A 19,349-nucleotide genomic window follows, 5' to 3' on the forward strand; every position below is an offset into this window, starting at 1 on the left:
CTGACCAACATCCAGAATTTCATGTTTATCATTCCCATGCATATTTTTATATTTATACTAATTATGGATGTTTATTTAAGTGATGGTTTTGTTTTACATAAATTTTAACTTTACCTAAATATAATTCTTCTACAATTTATACATTTCATTGCTAGATTATTATATCTGCTGCTTAAAACACTGCCTCAGACATAGTAAGCACTATGCAAATTTTTGCTACCATCATCATCATCAATACATGTAGTTTTATCATTTATTTTATTTGTGGTATAATATTCCAATTTCTGAATATAGCACAGTTTATTCATCTATCCTATTAATGGATGTTTAGTTCTATTTGTTTTACTATTTTAAGCAATGCTCCACTAAATGATTGTGAACATGTCCTCTTGTTCATATGTTCCAAAAAAGCTATGAGTGGACTTCTTTTATTTAAAGCTACATGCTTTTGCAACTTCACTTGAAATTTAAAATTAACCTGCAAATCCATCGTATCAGTGTAGACATTCACAGACAGTATTACCCTTTTATTCATATCCTCTAATCACATTGTTTTGTTAGATTTAACTTTTGTAATTGATGATGTAAAATAGTACCCTATTGTGTTTATTTGACAATTCCCTGTAAATTTCTCAATTTGTGTATTTATTTGATGTTTGTTACCTCCTCAAGTTTAACACTTAGTTGTAGTTTAAACTTTGTACATGTTTCTGTTTTGTTGCTTTTTATCTTATTTATTTGTATAAGTTCTTGATATATTCTAGATACCCTTTGCGTTATCTGGATTGCAAATATCTTCTGTGAGTCTTAAACATTTCTCATTTTGTTTATGGTAGCTATTTATGTATTTAAATCTAGATATTCCTAAATCTTTTACTTAAGAATTTGTGCTTTTTTCCCCATGATTTAATCCTTCCCTATTAAGAGGTCTTAAAAATAATCTTCTATCTTGCCTTCCAAATATTTAGTATTTTATTCTCAGATGTATGCACTTAAATTATCTTGAATCAATTTTGGTGTATGATGTGGAATTAATATACAGTTTATTCTTATTCCATACTGTTAATCAACTGTGCCTTGCACTGTTTATCAACTAGTCCATTCTTCATCCAATGATTTTAATGATACCATTACATTGAATACATTTTTATATGTGTGCAGTTATTGTGGAAGCACTCTCCTCTGTTCCAGTAATTTATTTGTCTGTCCTTAGACAATACCCACATTATATTAATTACTAAAACTTTAAAATATGTTTTGACATGTACTAAAGGGAATCACTGTTTTGGTCTTCAAAGTAAACAATTTTTGACCTTTTACTATTCCATATAAACTTTAGAATCAACCTGCCAATTTCCATGAAATTTTTTGTTGGAATTACAGTCAATCTATAGATTTGGTGAAAATTAACCTAAGAAAATACTGAGTATTATTCACTGCCAACATGATCTCTCTCCTTTTATTAGTGGTTGTATAATGTCTTTCAATAAAGCTTCACTATATCCTAAAGTGGTCCTTATCTTCTTAAAATTATTTATTGGTAAGTAACTCATATTTTTGGCAAAAGTATATACACACACTCTTTTGCCAAAAATGTGAGGTGTTTATACAATACACACACACTTTTGCCAAAAATGAGTCACTTACCAATAAATATTATTAAATATTTGTTTATATATGTGTGTGTGTATATGTGTGTGTGTTTCGCTTATTTTTATTCTATATTTCTTCTTATTTTTAATATCCAAGTCTTTTATTCTTTTCCCTCATCTTACTCCTAGATTATAATATCCAGTGTAACGTTGACTAGAAAAGGTCATAATAGCCATCCTTCTTTTATTCATAATAGTCAAAGAACTTCTTATGTTTTACTCTTAGTTTAACCATTAGTCATAAAGTATGCTGTAGCTTTGAGGACGTTTATTTTACGAAATTAACACAGTTATACTCTTCTAAGGCTAAGATTATTTTTATCACATATGGTATTGAACTTTGACCAATAATTTTTCTGCTTCTAATGCTATGTGTATATTCATTTCCTCATAATTTTAAAAAGCAATTCATTGATATTGCAAGATTCAATCATCTTAACAATTTAGGTGTAAATTGCATTTTGTCCTTGGGCATTCTTTAATACTTTATTATATTAGATTTGCTAATATTATATTCATTATGTTTGCCAAATATATTAACGAGTGAATTTGGTCCCAAATTTTCATTCTTATATTGTCCTTGCTTGTTCTTGGTACCAAGGTTATATTGTTCCTATAATGTGTGTTGGGCAATGTTATCACATTTTCTTTTCCCTGAAAGAGTTTTTTATGGGATTATAATTATGGCTTCCTTGAATGTTTGGTTGTATTCATCTGTAAAATAATTTAGTTTGTATTTTTCTTAGTTTTAATTGTTGTTTTTGTATCTTTGAGGAGAAAGAGACTTTTAAATACAGATTGAAATTTTTAAAAATCTTTTCATATTTCCCTATTTCCCATGAGTTTTTTTTTTCTAGGAAATTGTTTATCTCCTCAAGGTTTTCAAATTTATTGGCACATTTATTCATTATATTATTCATTTCTTAAATTTCTGCTCTCTATATTATCATGTCCACTTTTTCATCCCTATTAATAGTTTTTTATACTGTGTTGCCTTTAAGACTAATTTTCCCTGATAAAAATATGGCTACGCAGCTAATTGTTGGTTACTATTTGCTTTGTATAATTTTTCTCATTTTTGTGTTAGACCTTTCCATTTCCTTGTGATTTAGGTGTTTCTTTCACAGTTAAATATTTTTAAATTCAATCTGAAATATATGTAATTTCTGATAAATTTAAGCAATTAAATTTTTTTAATAGTTTTATTTAAATTTTATTTTGACCCTACTAGATTGAGACTTATACACACTTTTTATTCTCTCATTTGTTATAATTACAATAGAGTATTCATTTGTTTTGTTTTAAATTATTGCTATTCACTTTTTCACTAGCTCCTGCTTTTATATTATTCTTTGTCCCGATTTCAATTTCTACCTACTGAAGTACCTTATTTTCTTCTTTTGTGATCTAAAAATTAATCTACCCTAATTTTTGAAGGATATTTCCTTTGAGTAAATTATTCTATATGAAAATTTATTGAAACTCAGAAAATTGAAGCTTTTATTTAAATATTTTCTCATTCCTATTGTTGATTTTGAGAGGTCTGCTATTAGTCTATTTATTATTTCCATGTAGATGATCTTTTATTCACAGCTGCCTTTAAGATATATCTTTGCTTTGGTATTCTGCTTTTACTGTGTCAAGGTTTTACTTGATTTTTATTTATTCTGTGTTGTGATACCTGATCTGAGGATTCTTCTTTTTTTTTCAGTTAATATATGTTTAACACAACCTCTTCTCCAGTTTGTTTTTTCTCTCTCTTTCAGGAATTCCAATGACTCTATACTTAGGCCTCTAATTCTCTCCTCCTTTTCCCCTAGACATGTATGTGTTGCATCTATTTATTCTCTTCAGCTGTCTTTGGTCTACTGTCAATTATCGATTTTTTTTTACTTTCAGATTATATTTTTCACATCTAGAAGTTCCATTGTTATTTTTTTAAATATCTGCTAGTCTTTTTAAGTTCCATAGTCTCCTCTTATGATCTATATTCTTTATTTATTAATTATAATAATTATAAACATACACTCTCATATTATATTTGTACAATTTGTTGAATCAGTAAGTACAATAGCCTTATTGGTTCAAAAAATACTTTTAATTCCTTAGCGTGTATCCAGCAATTTTCTAGGCACTGGGGATAGAGATATTAACAAAACAGTCAAATTTTTTCCCTTATGAATTTGACAGTTTAGGACAGACGATTTTTTTTTCAATTTCTCTTATGGGAATTGCCACCATAGAATCTAGTGATGCCTGGTTGAAGATATTTCCCTTTAAATAGACTCTGCATATATTTTACAATATGACCAAGCAATTTCATATATTTTTTTCATTAAATAAAACAAAAGTTTCTTAAAATACCATTAAATGCCTCACTTTTTTTTCTATTTAAGTGGTTAAATTTGGAGTTTTCATAAATATGCATTTCTTTTAAAACATATTGAAATTTTTAAGCTTGTAATATCTGTATTAGGGTGACAAGTAGGAAGTTACTAAGGAAATATTTGCATTCAAATTACCAAAACATTTACTCCCCAATCAAAAAGAAAATTAAGTTGTGGTGTTTCAAAAGACACAGAGAAGAACTAGAATGACGTACAACTAGTTTATACAACTATGTACTCTATGGGTCTTTGGGGAGAAAAAAAAAAAGAGGAAGATTAGCAACAGATGTTAGCTCAGGGCCAATCTTCCTCACCAAACACACACACACACACATTTCACTTCTTTAGAAATGGTGCTAGGAATTAGTAAAAAAGATATGGAACTTTCTAATTAACTCAAAAAAAGAGAGAAAAATAATACCCTGAAGCAAGATGAACTACAACAGCATGAAAAGTACACCCTTAATGATTAACATATTTGCGATCAAGGTGCAAAAATCATTCATATCACACTTCATTAAATCAAATGATTGTCATCCCATATAAGGAAGATATGGGCTTACTCAACAACAACAAAAAATCCTCCAAATACCGCCCGGCAGGTCAGAGAATCTTTAGGTGGATCAGGTCAATGACTATTCAAGGGCACTTATTAAACAGGGAAACAGATTTATAAGACAGGACTTAGGGCTTGATAATAAGCATCACTGCACCATATTCTATGAAACGTTAATCTTGATTCATTTTCAAAACGGCTTTTCCACTTAAGAAGAATTGGGTGCAGAATAACATGCAGCAAGTGTGCATGGATGAAAAATGTCAGGTTTACTTCTTAGGAACAAAATATTCACACAATTTTTAGACCGTAAAAATGTTAGTGCTCAATTACATTGGATTCAATTCCTCCACTTGATATTGACTGTATTTTCTCCGGAACTGTAATTTGCACATTCAGTCTTGCAGAATCTGCAAGGCACAAAACGTTTTATTAGAGCAATGCCCATCCCCTTATAGCTTCCTTCATTATTCCCTCGTTTAAATCCATAGTATTCTAGATGCCACCTCCTACTTTTACTATTTTTTTCAAATACCCTCAATCCCCACCTCTGTCTAGAATTACAGGACTTTTAAAAAGAAATAGGTATACTGCTTTGGGAATATTGCCCTGTTGGCAGGTTGTGGCAAGCCTGAGGCAAGAGGCCCAAGCACCCTCAGTACAAATAAACTCCGGGCCTTTGGATCTTTCAGCTACACAGTCCAAAGGTCAAAAAGGCAGAGCAGTACATGAAACTTTAATCTTGAGGCATCCACTCGAGCAGTGGCATCTCCTATCTTTCCTATGGTCCCAAATCAAGTAGGAAAGCCGTCTCGCATCCAGCGTGGGTTTTGGTTGGGGAAGATGGCAACGTGGGAGCGGGCTCCTGCTTACAGAGCTGGAGCCCCGACAAGAGAGCGCTTTCCCTGAGATATGCAGCCTTTCAGAGCGAAACGGGGAAAAGAGTTGATATTCCCGAAAGGTCAGAGAAGGGGTTTTTGTATTTACTATTGTCTGTCTGGAGTCCGATGAGCCCGAGGAGCAGAAGGAAAAGGCACAACATGGCTGGACGTCCTGGATGCCAGCCTGAATAATGGCAGTTGGCTTGGCTAGAAGGCAGTTGAGAGCGCGAGGAGATCCCTCCTGGCCGCTCACGCTGCCAGAGGCAGACGACTGTGAGAACAGAGGTGGGTCGAGAGGGTGGGTGCTGTTGGCACGTGGGCCCTCTTGGACCGTCAATCGCTGCAGGAGGAGGGTTATACTCGGTTTGATGCTGCTCTGAGGCTAGAAAACAGCAGAATCCCTTCCCAAAGGCAGGGTTTAAGAACCAGCTAATGAACAGGGAGATTCACCTACACTTCTTAAGTGAACGTTGATGTTTGTATGTGTATGTGGATATATTCTACAAACCATAGATGCACAGCTTAATATTCAAGTGAACAAATCAGTGTAATTAACACCTAGAACCAGATCACGAAATAAAATATAGAACCACCAAAGCCTCCAGTGGGCCCCCTGACAATCATTACTGCTAACACCATAGATTAATTTTGCCTGTTTTTGAACTTTATATAAATGAAATCAATCACCATGTACTTTTATGTTTCAGTTCTTTTAATATGATAATTAGGAGATTCATTCCTATTGTAACAATAACTTTAGTTTTTCCCCGTTGGTGTATATTACACATTGAATGTAACAACATTTGTTTTTCCATTTTACTCTTGCTTAACATTTGGTTCTTTTATAGTTGTGGCTATTAAAAACCATACTTAGCTATTTTATTTGTTGTGCATGCTATTTGGTAAAATATGTAGTGATTTCCATCGGGTATATTTCTAGAGGAAAGTTGTTGGATCACAGGATATGCTTTAGTAGATACTTCCAAAGAGTTTCCCAAGATTGTTGCACTAATTTGTATTCTCACCAGAAATGTATGAGAATTCCACTTCATATCAATGCCTACACTCGTCTTTTGTTTCTGAGTTTTTAAAAACAAATTTATTTCATTTTTATAGTCATTTTGGTGGACCTATAGATATTCTGCACTTTGGTTTTAATTTGCATTTTCGTGGTTGTTAATGAACTTTAGCACAATTTTATAGTTTATTGGCCATTTATATAGCATCTTTGTAAATGCCTTTTTGAGACTTTTGTCCATTTTCCAATTGAGTGGCCCTGTCTCTTTCGTATTATATGTAGAAGCTATTAATGTATTCTAGATGTGATTCCTTTGTTGGATATAATGGTTACAGTTATCTTCTATACTGGGGCTTGAGTTCAATGGGTTTTTGTAGATACACATTCATAGTCAGAAATTTATTTTTCCCTAATTTGCTGGGATTTTCATGATATGTATCTTATCATGGATGTCAAATTTTATCAAAAGCCTTTTTCTGTTTAAATTGAGATGATCATGTAGTTTTCTCCATTTTCTGTGAATTTTGTGAATTAAAATTATTGATTTTCTGGTGTTGAAACAAAGTTGCATTCCAGAAATAAACTCTGTTTTGTCAGGATGTATTATCCCTTTTCTATTTTGCAGGATCAATTCGCCAGCATTTTGTTTGGGATTTTTGCATCCATATTCATAAGAAATATTTGTAATTTTCTTTTATTGCAATTAACTTGTCAATTTTTGTATCAGAGACATGCTGTTCTCATTTTTAAAAAAAGGAAAATGTTGTCCCCTCCTTTATTCTATGAAAGAGTTAGTATAATGTTATGAATATTTCTTCCTTTAATGTGTCTTAGAATTTACAAATGGAGTGATTTGGATTTGGACTTAGAATTTTCTTTGTGAGAGAATTTTTTTACTAATGAATTTAATTTTTTTTTAAATATTCAAATATTCAATTTCTCCTTATGCTAGAGAAAGTTCTGTTTGTGGTGGAATTTTTCCATTTCTTCTGAGTTAGATGAATTGGCCAAAGTTGTTCATAATACCTTTCCCTTCTTTATCATCTTTTTGAGCTCTGTATAGTCTGTAGAGATATCCCTTTTCTCATTCTCAATATTGATAATTTTGTGATTTTTCTCTTTATTCATGATCAATATCAATCATCCTTGGAGTTTATTATTTTTATTAGTTTTAAAAGAACTAAGTTTCGGATTTCTTTATTTTTTCCATTATATGTTTTCTATTTCATTGATTTTTTTCTACTTTGGATATAATTTGTTCTTTTTCTAGCTAAGAAAGAAAGAAAGTTTTTTATTTTCAAAACACAAGAATCAAAAATTGATAGAACTCTAAAGAGTTATATAAAAATCTATTATCTTATTGAATATATTAAATGTTCTAGTTTCAAGGGAAAATTGAGTGGAAAATACAGCGAGTTCCTACATACACCCTACACACACACACACACACACACACACAGAGCCTTCCCCACCATCTCATTCTGCATCAATGTGGTACATTTATTACAATTGATAAGCCTACATTGACACATTATTATCAACCAACTGTATAGTTTACATTATGGTTCCCTCTTAGTGGTGTACATTCTACGGGTTTTGACAAATGTATAAGGACAGGTATCCACCGTTATTGTATCATACAAAATAGGCTCCTTACCCTGTGCCTCACCTAGTCATCCCTCTGTGCCCCACCTAGTCATCCCTCTTTCCCTCCCTTTGAGCTTCTGGTAACCACTGATTTTTTTCAGTCTCCATAGTTTTGCCTGTTCCAGAATGTCATGTGGTTGAAATCATAAGTAGGCAGCCTCTTTAGATAGGCTTCTTTCCCTTAATAATGTGCATTTAAGGTTATTGCATATCTGTTTCTCAAAACATTATTTTAGTACTTGATTTACTTAAATAATTTCAATATAAATTTTTAAATGTTTTCTATGTTTATACAGGCAAATTCTTTCTGATTTTTGGTTTTATGAAAATGGTGTTTTTAAATTTTGCCTTAAATTTTGAAGTGTATTTCTGCTGGATGTAATATTCTATACTGACAATTATTTTATATTTTATTTAATTTTAGAGTATTTAAAAAATTTATTCCAGTGATTTTTGCCTTCCATTTGCTTCAAATGAAAAGTGGTTTCTGGCTTCCATTAAGTCTAACATCATTCTTAGTGTTGTTCCCCAGAATATTTTTTCTCTGATTGTTTTAATGATTTTCTCTTTATCTTTGGTTATCAGCAGTTTGATTATGATGTGCCCAGATGTGTATTTTCTTTATATTGATCATTCTCAGTATTTGAGTAGTTTGTTGTGTCCTTTATATCCTTCTATTTTAGAAAATTCTTAGCCATTATTTCTTCAAACATTATCTCTATCCAATTTTCTCTCTTTTCTCATTCTATGAGTCTGATTGTATGTAGGTTAGATGATTTTATATTTTTCCACAGTCTCTGAAATTCTCTTTTTTTCATGATTTTTCTCTCCATGTTTCAGTTTGAATAATTGCAGTGGCAGCTTCTGCATTAGGGAAATAGAGTTCTTCAATTTGTACTCGGTCTATTTTGGTGGATGTGTTACCATATCTGTTACTATGATGGTTTGAGCAAACGATGATGGCCATCTGGTTGGTGCAGGCTCATTAAGCAGATTATTTCAGTCTTACAGTCATAACTAAGACAGTTCAAAAAGCATTTGTGATTCATTTCACTGGTCATGGTCCCAAAGAGGAGTATGTTTAATCAGCCATTTTGTAATTTTCCAAGTAGCAGACCAAACAGCTAGGCCATTGCCAACAGCCAAGCGAGAAAATCTATACAAGGTTTACCAAAGGGAGTACTAACCAGAGCTAGGAAGATGACTTGAGCATATTCTTTACTATATATTTATTTATATTTTATATATATTTTACATACATATAATTTTGGGGGGCGGGGCTTCAGATTTAGAAGCAAGAGTAACAATATATTGCCTGAATCTGCGTTCCACTTTCCCCCAAGGAGCTTCACAGGATATATATTTTTTTTTTTCTAGTTACTTTCTGATCCTACAACCCTAGTCACCCCTTTGAACTACAAGTATCTGTGACTGATGCCTTGCCAATGGGAAACAGTGCAAACGAGAGGCAGCCTGAACATGGAGGTACTCCTTGGAGTTTTGGACTCATTGCCTGCCAGACATGGCTGCCTCATACACTACTTTTGAAAAGAAGTTATCTACTTCCTATTGGACTTAATGAAACTGATTTGACATATGAGGAGGCCTTGTGATTCTTGGCCTGATATCCCCATTATTGGATGAGTCAGCTTGGACTCCACAACTAACCAGCTGTACTTGTAGAGTTTAAATGGCATATTAAGAAACAGCTGGCCTGGCCCCAGCACATCTTAGTATGGCTAAGCTGAATCCTGATGGTGTCTACCATGCTATTCACTGTTCCACCTCAGCAACTGGTATGTAGTACCAAAAATAGACAGAGTCATTCACTGGATATTTGGGTACCTGTAATAAACAGAGCCATGAAATCACCAAAGTGCAAAATTCAGTGGTTTTTATGATGTTCACAAAGTGGTACAAACATCACCAAAATCAAAGTATAGAACATTTCCATCACCCCAAAAAGAAACCCCAAACCCATTAACAGTCACTCCCCATTCCACTCCCAACACTGCAAGCAACAGGCAGCCACTAACCTACTTTCTGTCTTTATAGATTTGTCTATTCTGGACATTTTATATACAGTAATGTGTTGCTTGACAACGGGGATACATTCTGAGAAATGCATTGTTAGGCAATTTTGACATTGTGTGAACATCATAGAGTGTACTTACAAAGACCTAGATGATGTACCCTACTACACACCCAGGCTACACGGTACAGCCTATTGCTCCCAGGCTGCAAACCTGTACAGCATATGGCTATACTGAATACTTCACGCAATTGTAACACAATGGTAAGTATTTAAACATAGAAAAGATATAGTAAAACTACATAAAAGATAAAAAAATGGTACACCTGTATAGGGCACTTTCCATGAATGGAGCCTGCAGGACTGGAAGTTGCTCTGGGTGAGTCAGTGAGTGAGTGGGGAGTGAATGTGAAGACCCAGGGCATTACTGTGCCCCACTGTAGACTTCACAAACACTGGAAATTTAGGCTACAGTAAATTTATAAAAAAAAATTTTCTTCAATAATAAACTAATATCTTACTGCAACTTTTTTACTTTATAAAATTTTATTTTTTTAACTTTTTGACTTTTGTAATAATTCTTAGCTTAAAACACAAACATTGTGTAGTTGTACAAAAGTATTTTCTTTCTTTATATCCTTATTCTATAAGCTTTTCTCTATTTTTAAAATGTTTTATTTTTTACTTTTTAAATTTTTTTGTTAAAAACTAACACACACAGGAGGTTTTAACTTTGCTCTAATGTTTTATGATCTTAGAAAATCTGATGCCAATGTTAGGATCCATTATACCTAGTTGGTGAATGAGTATATTAATGTTTATTCATATTATTGATTTATGTTTGAAATTTATAATTAAATAAACTTCCTAAGATTAAAATAATTTTGTCCCAACAAAATAATAATAAATATACATATAGAGAAAAAGATCAAGTTATTATACACTACATAACTACTTAATACTTATAAAATATAAAGTTTAGAAAAATAATGATGTAAAAAAGGATAAAAATTACATACTATAGCAATATCTGCATAATAGCTTTTATTTCATATTGTGCCAGGAAACGTTGCTCCCACATATTTAGAATGTTTCCTGTAACTACATCATTATAGGATTGCCATTTTAATTAGTATAATTATCAGAAGAATTACTAGCTTATTTTTAAATTAAATCTCCCTTCCATAAAGTTTAAAATGATTTTTCAAACATACAAATTTTGACCTAGATAATATCTAATAGACTAAATGCTCAAATCATTGAAAACTATAATTCACTTTGATACCAATTTTCTTTCCTCATCTAACTCCTAGACTTGATATAATTTTATTATCTCAAATTCTCCCTGGTTTCCTTTCTTCTGCATTCATTGTTTTGGTCAATAAAAGTTAAAACAAAAGGGATTTTTAATTTGTGAAAGAAGAAATCTTGCCTGTTCTAAAGATAAGCATTTTTTAAAATTAAATGTTAGCAAAAAAATCCAATCCCTCTTAGTCAAACAGGAGACATGAACTATCTTAACATAATATGGGTAATTTTAACTGAATAGTGTCAATTTTTACATCATATAATCTAAGGCTTATATGTATTCTGTAGTACAGTTGATATCACAAAAGTTCATGAAAGGCGGATCTTTTCACATAAATTAGACTCCAAAATATATTTTTATATAACTGACTCATGTTGTTTTTCATATTTATCATATTTCCAACTATACTATCAACCCCATGGGAGTAGCTGTGTTTTACTTAACATTTTCAAAGAGGCCTATAGAAAGTTGATGAACATAGTAAATACATTGAATTATCAAATTAGTGGAATCCTTCATGTATATCTCTTTATTAATGTAGAACATTGTGCTTACATAAGTAAGAATGCTATGTCATGAGGCCGTAGGATAAGATAGTCCTGTTTCCATGCCAAAAATCTTTGTAATAAATCATCAGCATCCCCATTGGCTGAAATTTGGTTTTTTTCTGACCACAGTTCCAAGGAGGACAGTATCACAGTCAATTTGAACTGAGTAAACATACAAAAATAAGATTTATGGTATATTTATTCAGCTAACATAAATTATTATATCAAAACAGTATAAAAAAAAGAAAAAGTTCAGTTAATTATTTTGGATATTAAATCAATTGAAGGCCATTAAGTCATTAATTTGTCATGATAGGATACAAATTATTTTCAACAATTTTCAAAAAATTAAAAATTTTAAAAATTTAAAACTTACAGTGTTAATAAGGCCAATAATCTGGATAATTTTCTGTGTTAAAGCCATCATTTCTGATTCCATATAATCATACTGAAAAACGAATTTTTTTATGATTCTTTTAAAAATGTGAGCAATAGCAATTTTTTTGTATAGTGAATATATCTTGATGATACCAGGCAGAAAAGCCATAGGACTTGTCAACTGATTTAAATCATACTAATCTAAAAATTATAACATTTATAATAAAAAAAAGAAAAATCATGCTTGGGCATTCAAAATAGATTCTCACTTGTTATATATACATACATATATATATATATATACGATGAGGAAGATTTTCCCTGAGCTAACATCCATGCCAATCTTCATCTACTTTGTGTGTGAGATGCCTCCACACCATGGCTGATGAGTGGAGTAGTCCATGCCTGGGATCCCAACTCACAAACCCAGGCTGCCAAAGTAGATTGCACAGCACTTCAACCACTCAGCCATGGGGCCAGCCCCTCACTTGTTATATATTTTAAAGACAGCCTGAAGCAGAAACAAATGAAATCATCAAGAAGTACTAAAATAACTTCACAGATTTCTGCCAATTATAAAGCGATTTCTTGTGCTAGAAATTTTTTATGATATGGAGGAAATCATAGCACCTCCCATTGCAAGCTTAGTAAATAAAGAAGAGCAAATAAAAAAATCATAAAACAATGATCAAAATGCTCAAATATATCTACAGGAGAAAAAGACAGAAATCACAATGATGTAAAGTAAAAATTATGTAGAATGTATGATTCAAAAATTTTGAGAAAGCATAAGATGAAATAATGTAAAGGAAAACAGAAAGGGAAGCAGTTTTCCTTTGAAACTGGTAAATTCTTAAGAGATATGGACTTATTTTGGGAGCTTAATGAAAACAATGTTCTTTGAGTCATTATAAAATGCTTAATACCTCCACAAAAGCTGCCAAATTTCACAAACTGACAATAAGGAATCCCTACCAAGTCTTAGAAATCTGTGTAGCTTGTTCACTCGCAATTGTAACAGTTATTGAAATTGATATACTGCTTAGAAATGCTAATAAAAGAAGAAATGTAAAATTAATTACAAATTTCTTTTGGATGAATTAAAAATTAAATACATTCTAGACAAAATGTGTTCCTTGTCATACAAAAGACATTGCATTATGCAAGTGTTAGATATATGAAATATATTCCTATAAAATACACAAATAAGAAAAATCTTTATTTATGACATTCTGTTTGCAAATACTCAAGATCATCAAATAGTAGAAGTATAATTTCCTATACTAAATGCCATGACACTTTGGAAAATATCACTAGTTCCAAAGGTGTATTTCACACAGACAAAATTCTCAATATATGAGGAAGACATAGCAATGTTTGCTTTGGACGCGTCATAAAAATATGGAAAACAAAATTGACACAATTAAATCAAGAATTTAAGAACTCCACAATAATAGTTCAAGATATTAACATAACTGTCTTAGTAACTGATAGGACAAGAGGGGGAAAACTCAGTAAACACAGAAGCCCTGAACAACACAATTAAAAGATTTGACTTATAAATATGCATAGAGCACTGCATCCAACAAGGGAAGAATATAATAAATCCTTTCCAAATGCATAGGGAACATTTACAAAACTGACCAGGTACTGGGCCATAAAACGAAGTCACAGTACATTTCAAAGATTTACATAATTCAGATAATGTTCTGTTAGAAATATGTAATGAAACTATATATGAACAAAAATATAACTTGAAAATCCCCAAATATCTTGAATTTAACTAATGTAATTCTAAATTAGCCAAGGGTCAAACACAAACATACACACACACACACAAGTGAACTAGAACATAATTTTTTTTTTTAACTAAATGTTTATAGAAATCAGACATATGAAAACTTGCGTTACTAGAAACAAATGAAAAAACCTTGTATTGTAAAGACACTTTGGCTAGATATAAATTTTTAACCATGAATATATCATAAAATAAGAAGTGCATAAAATTAATGATCTTAACATTCAAACCAAAGAAACTGGAAGGGAGGAAATGCCAAAGGAAACAGAAGAAAGCAATAAAATAGGAAATGAACATAAAAACCCCCCAAAAATCTAAAAACAGGTTCTTTGAAAAGATGAATACAATTGACAAACCCCTAATAAGTACCATCAAGAAAATAAGATATATAATATGAATTACCAATTTCAGGAATGAAAGGGAGACCAAACTATACATCCTATAAGATATTAAAATAGCAATGGTGTATAAAAATGTTTATGCCAATAAGTTTTTAAATTTTGATACATTTGAAAATACCATTGAAAAGACTACTTACCATACCTAACTCAGGTAAAGTTCAAAAAATATAATCACATAACTATAAAAAATGGAATATGTAATAATAAACCTTTCCAAAAATAAATCACCAGGCTGAGAGGGCTACAAAAGTGAATTCTCACAGACACTGAAAGAAGAAATAAAAACATTCATACACAAAATCTGCCAGAATATAAGAAAAGGGTTAAAGACATCCTAATTTGTTTTATGAAACCAGTGTTACTTTAGCAACAGCTTAAGAAGAAAGGATCACTTTTAAGGGCCAGCCACAGTGGCCTAGTGGTTAAGTTTGCTATGCTCCACTTTGGTGGCCCAGGTTTGGTTCCAGGGCACGGACCTACACCACTTGTCAGTGGCCATGCTGTGGTGGCAGCTCATATACAAAATAAAGGAAGATTGGCCACAGATGTTAGCTCAAGGTGAATCTTCCTCAGCAAAAAAGAGGAAGATTGGCCGCAGATGTTACCTCAAGGTGAATCTTCCTCAGCAAAAAAGAGGAAGATTGGCAACAGCTGTTAGCTCAGAGCAAATCTTTCTGAGCAAAACAAACAAAGAAAAGAGAAAGGAAGGAAGGAAGGAGGATAGGAAGGAAGGAAGGAAGGATCACTTTCTTGGTATTCTTATAAAAAATATAGATTCTCAATCTAATCATGAGATAACATCAGGCAAACTCATGTTGGGTACACCCTGCAAAAGAACCAACTGGCAGTATTTTCCAATACAAGAAAAGTACCAAGAAAGACAAAGAAAGGTACCAAGGGACAAGAAAGACAAAGAAAGACCATAGTTTGCTAACAGATTGGAGGAGAATAAAGACACAACAACTCAATGGAATATAGGATTCTGGATTGGGGGCTGGACTAGAAAAACAACATTTGTGGGGAAACTGTCAAAATTCAAACAAAATCTACAGACTAGTAAATGGTATAGTAAGCACGTTAATTTTCCTGTTTTGATGACTCTATTGTAAAACAAAAGAGCAAAGAGAAACCATCAATAGAAATGGTGAAATCACTACAACTTTAACAATTTTTAAATGATAATAAGAGGATATTATGAACAACTTTACTCCAATAATTTGAAAACTTAGATAATATGAAAAACTTCCTTGAGAATTTAACTTGGAGAAAGTGAAACAAAAATTTAAAAATCTGAACTTCTCTATTCATCTCAAATCAATTACATCTGTACTTAACAATATTTCCTCCAAGGAAACTTAACATCTATATGGCTTCAGAGGTGAATTCTTCCAAATATATATGGAAGAGATCAAACCCATACTGTTAAATTCTTGAACAGAATACCGGAAGAATAAAACTAATTCATTTTATGAGGCCTGCATAATCTTGATACTGCAATGAAACAAAACATTATAAGAAAGGAATATTACATACCATTATTTCACAAACATAAACCCTAAAATCCCAACCAGAATATTAAAGATCCATGACTTGTAAAAATGGGTAAAATAAATTGAATAAATAGGATATATTTTAGAAACACAAGGGTGGTTTTAAAAAATATATAATCATCTCAATGGGTACAGAAAAAAAGCATTTGATAAAATTCAACAACTGTCCATGATTTAAAAAATCTCAGAAAACCAAGATTTCATGGGCACTTCCTCAATATCATAAAGGTTATCTACCAAAACTAATAGTTAACATGATACTTATAGAAAATGGCTACCCTATACTGCAGGGAAAAGGTTAGGAATGTACACAACACGTTCATATGTATTGGAGAGCCCAGCTAAGACAATAAAGGAAGAAAAGGGAACAAAAGCAAACAACAAATATACAAAAGCAAGAAAAGGAAATCAAAAATTAGAAAAGGGGAATTAAAAGTGTCATTATTCACAGATATGATTGTGTACATAGAATTTTCAAAGAAATCTATCAAAAGAACCCCTCCTAAGAATTAACAACATATATCACAGGATATAAGATGAATATATTAAAAAAATCAGCCATATTTTATAAACTAGCAAGAAAAACTGAAATGTTAAAGTAAAAAAAACATTTACTAGTAAAAAGTACCCATTTGATAAACCATCAAACACAACAATAAAGCCAATAAGGATGTTCAAGGTCACTACAGGACACTGATGAAAGAAATTGACAAAAAATGTCAAGCTATGTGTGTACATATGGATTGGGAGACTCAATACTGTTAACATGACCACTCACCTCAAAGTGACCTAAGCATTCAAATCAATCCCCAAATCAAAATCACAGTTATTTTCCACGTTTGTATGAGTGTGTGTGGAAACTTGTAGAGCAATTCTAAAATGTGTTTAAACGTGAAGGACCCAGAATACTCAAAGCAACGACGAAGAATAAGAAGAGGATTTAAACAAATAAACGAAACAGCAATAAACGTACAGCAATTACAACAGTGTAGCATCGATTACACAAAACATAAACAGGCCAATGAAAAAGAATAAAGATTCAAGAAATAGGCCATGCATATTCCATTACCTGACTTTTAAAAAATTACCACCGCGATTGAATTAGATAAGATGGATCTTTTTTTACACATGGTGCCAGAGCACGTGACAGGAAAAAAAATCAATCTTAACCTCAATCTTACACCACATACTTTTATCAATTAGAGATGAATCAGAAAAACTATATGTGAAAAATAGGTGCATGAAAAGGTGTTCAACATCACTAATCATCAGGGAAATGGAAATACAAACCACAATGGATATCATCTTTCACCTGTTAGAATGGCTATTATCAACAAGACAAGACATATCAAACGTTGGCAAGGATGTGAAGAAAAGGGAACCCTTGCACACCGTATGGGAATGTAAATTGGTACAGCCATTATGGAAAACAGTATGCCAGTTCTTTAAATATTAAAAATAGAACTACCATGTGATCCAGCAAAACAAAATCAACATTTCAAAGAGATATCTGCATTCCCATGTTCATTGCAGTATTAATCACAATAGCCTAGATAAGGAGACTACCTAAATGTCCATCAATGGACAAATGGACAAGGAAAATGTGGTATATATAGAAAATGGAATATTATTCAGTTGTAAAAACAAGAAAATCCTTCCATTTTCAACAATCTGATGAACCTGGAGGGCATTATACTTGGTGACATAAGCCAGACAAAGAAAGACAAAAACTGTATGTATCACTTATATGTGGAATCTGAAAAAAAAAATAAAGCCAATTTCATAGAAACAGAATAGAAAGAATGGTGGCTGTCAATGGCTGAAGGAAGGGGGAAACGAAAGATGCATGTCCAAGGATACAAACTTTCAGTTATAAGAAGAAGTTCTGAGGATCTAATCATGAGGACTAGAATTAATAATATGATATTGTATACGTGAAAGTTCCTGAGAGTAGATCTTAAGTGTTCTCAACATACACACACACCCAAGAAAGGAAAAGAGTTAATTATGTGAGGTGATGGATGTGTTAATTAGCTTGATCTTGGTAATCAATCCACAATGTATATGTACATCAAATCATAAGTTGTATACTTTAAACATATACAATTATATTTGTCAATTATTCTTCAACAAAGTTGGAAAAATATTAAGTGGATTGGTAAGATGGTAAATACCTGCTATGTTCAAAGAAAACAATGAGACCAGAGATGCTGGAGCAGGTTAAGGGAAGGGCAAGGCTGTTAGGAAGTGACGTCAAAAACATACTGGACTGAGTGGGGATGGGAGGCAGGTAGATTGTGTAGGACAGTTCTAGGCTGGTTTGGGCTTTTAGTCATAACTGAGTAACGTCTAAAATGAAATATCTCTGTTTGTAAATGATTAAAAAATTCCATTATGTCTTTGAAATTAAGGAAAAATTTTCATAAGTTTAAAAAGAGAGAGGGAAAGAGGGAAGGAGAAGGGAGGGGGGAGAGATGGGGGAGAGAGGGAGGGAGACAGTGAGGAAGGAAGGGGAGGGAGAGAGAGAGAGGGAGGAAGGAAGGGGAGGGAGGGAGGGAGTGGGGGAGGAAGGGAAGGACTTACCAAAGCATTTTCCACTATAATGTGCATTTCTAGATATTGGGGTAATAGTTTTGAAAGAGTTTTCTTCTGAAAAAAAAAAGATTTATCAAATGTTAACATGTATTGAATTTAAGTGCAAAGAGCGATGTGTAAAGATGGCAAAGAAGATGCATATAAAACTCTCATGAGGACTCAAATATAAAAATTCATTGAAAACCAGAAAATTCCACTTGGAAACATATTCTAGCTTTAAAAGAATCCCAGGAGCCTGCTAGAGTAATGCAGGAGGCTAGGTACTCTCTACCAACACTGAACAAGAAAGAAAGTGAATATAAAAATACACATTCTGTTGTCTTCAACTCATGACAAACCTACAGTACCAGTTTACACTTGAGAAATCTTCATGGACTATCTTCCTAAAGACCGTGGGAACACCAGCTGTGCCACACTGGAAATCTTCCATTCATTGACCAGAAAAACCTAGGAAACATTTGAGAACTCATAGTCTACACAGAAATTCAGGTAAATAGTGTGACTTGTACTATTAACCATATGGGTACACAGGAAGCAACAGGATGTAAAATATCAGAAATAATTCTGTAGCTCCAGAGCTTAGGTTGTATGTCCCAT

General features: G+C 32.3%; 2 protein-coding genes and 1 long non-coding RNA gene across 6 annotated transcripts in view; 1 reads left to right on the forward strand and 2 right to left on the reverse strand.

The window, feature by feature from the left end:
* The window catches only part of ADAM2 (ADAM metallopeptidase domain 2), a 133,724-nt gene extending 127,863 nt beyond the window's left edge, over positions 1-5,861 (reverse strand). The window contains exons 1-2 of one of the 4 annotated variants that reach the window (XR_002804447.2): positions 5,583-5,745; positions 4,929-5,005 (exon numbers count right to left, since the gene is read on the reverse strand). Coding sequence is in view for 2 of the 4 variants with exons in the window: in XM_005606295.4 (XP_005606352.1) it covers positions 4,929-5,005; positions 5,583-5,637 (132 nt within the window). In the remaining 2 variants the exon portion in view is untranslated. Of the gene's footprint in view, positions 1-4,928; positions 5,006-5,582 lie in introns of all 4 variants that reach the window. The other 3 variants (XR_011433254.1, XM_005606295.4, XM_023630789.2) reach the window with 3 other exon arrangements.
* Positions 5,862-10,327: 4,466 nt separating this feature from the next.
* LOC138921042 (uncharacterized) overlaps positions 10,328-19,349 on the forward strand; it is a 37,657-nt gene continuing 28,635 nt past the window's right edge. The window contains exon 1 of the long non-coding RNA XR_011433255.1: positions 10,328-10,437. This is a non-coding gene — a long non-coding RNA (uncharacterized lncRNA). The remainder of the gene's footprint in view (positions 10,438-19,349) is intronic.
* The window catches only part of LOC111770949 (disintegrin and metalloproteinase domain-containing protein 18-like), a 36,814-nt gene continuing 29,454 nt past the window's right edge, over positions 11,990-19,349 (reverse strand). The window contains exons 7-8 of the mRNA XM_023630792.2: positions 18,741-18,806; positions 11,990-12,192 (exon numbers count right to left, since the gene is read on the reverse strand). Of these exons, the coding sequence (XP_023486560.1) occupies positions 12,034-12,192; positions 18,741-18,806 (225 nt within the window). The 3' untranslated portion in view covers positions 11,990-12,033. The remainder of the gene's footprint in view (positions 12,193-18,740; positions 18,807-19,349) is intronic.

The sequence above is a fragment of the Equus caballus genome, chromosome 27, assembly GCF_041296265.1.
Source record: "Equus caballus isolate H_3958 breed thoroughbred chromosome 27, TB-T2T, whole genome shotgun sequence".
Lineage (NCBI taxonomy): Eukaryota > Metazoa > Chordata > Mammalia > Perissodactyla > Equidae > Equus > Equus caballus.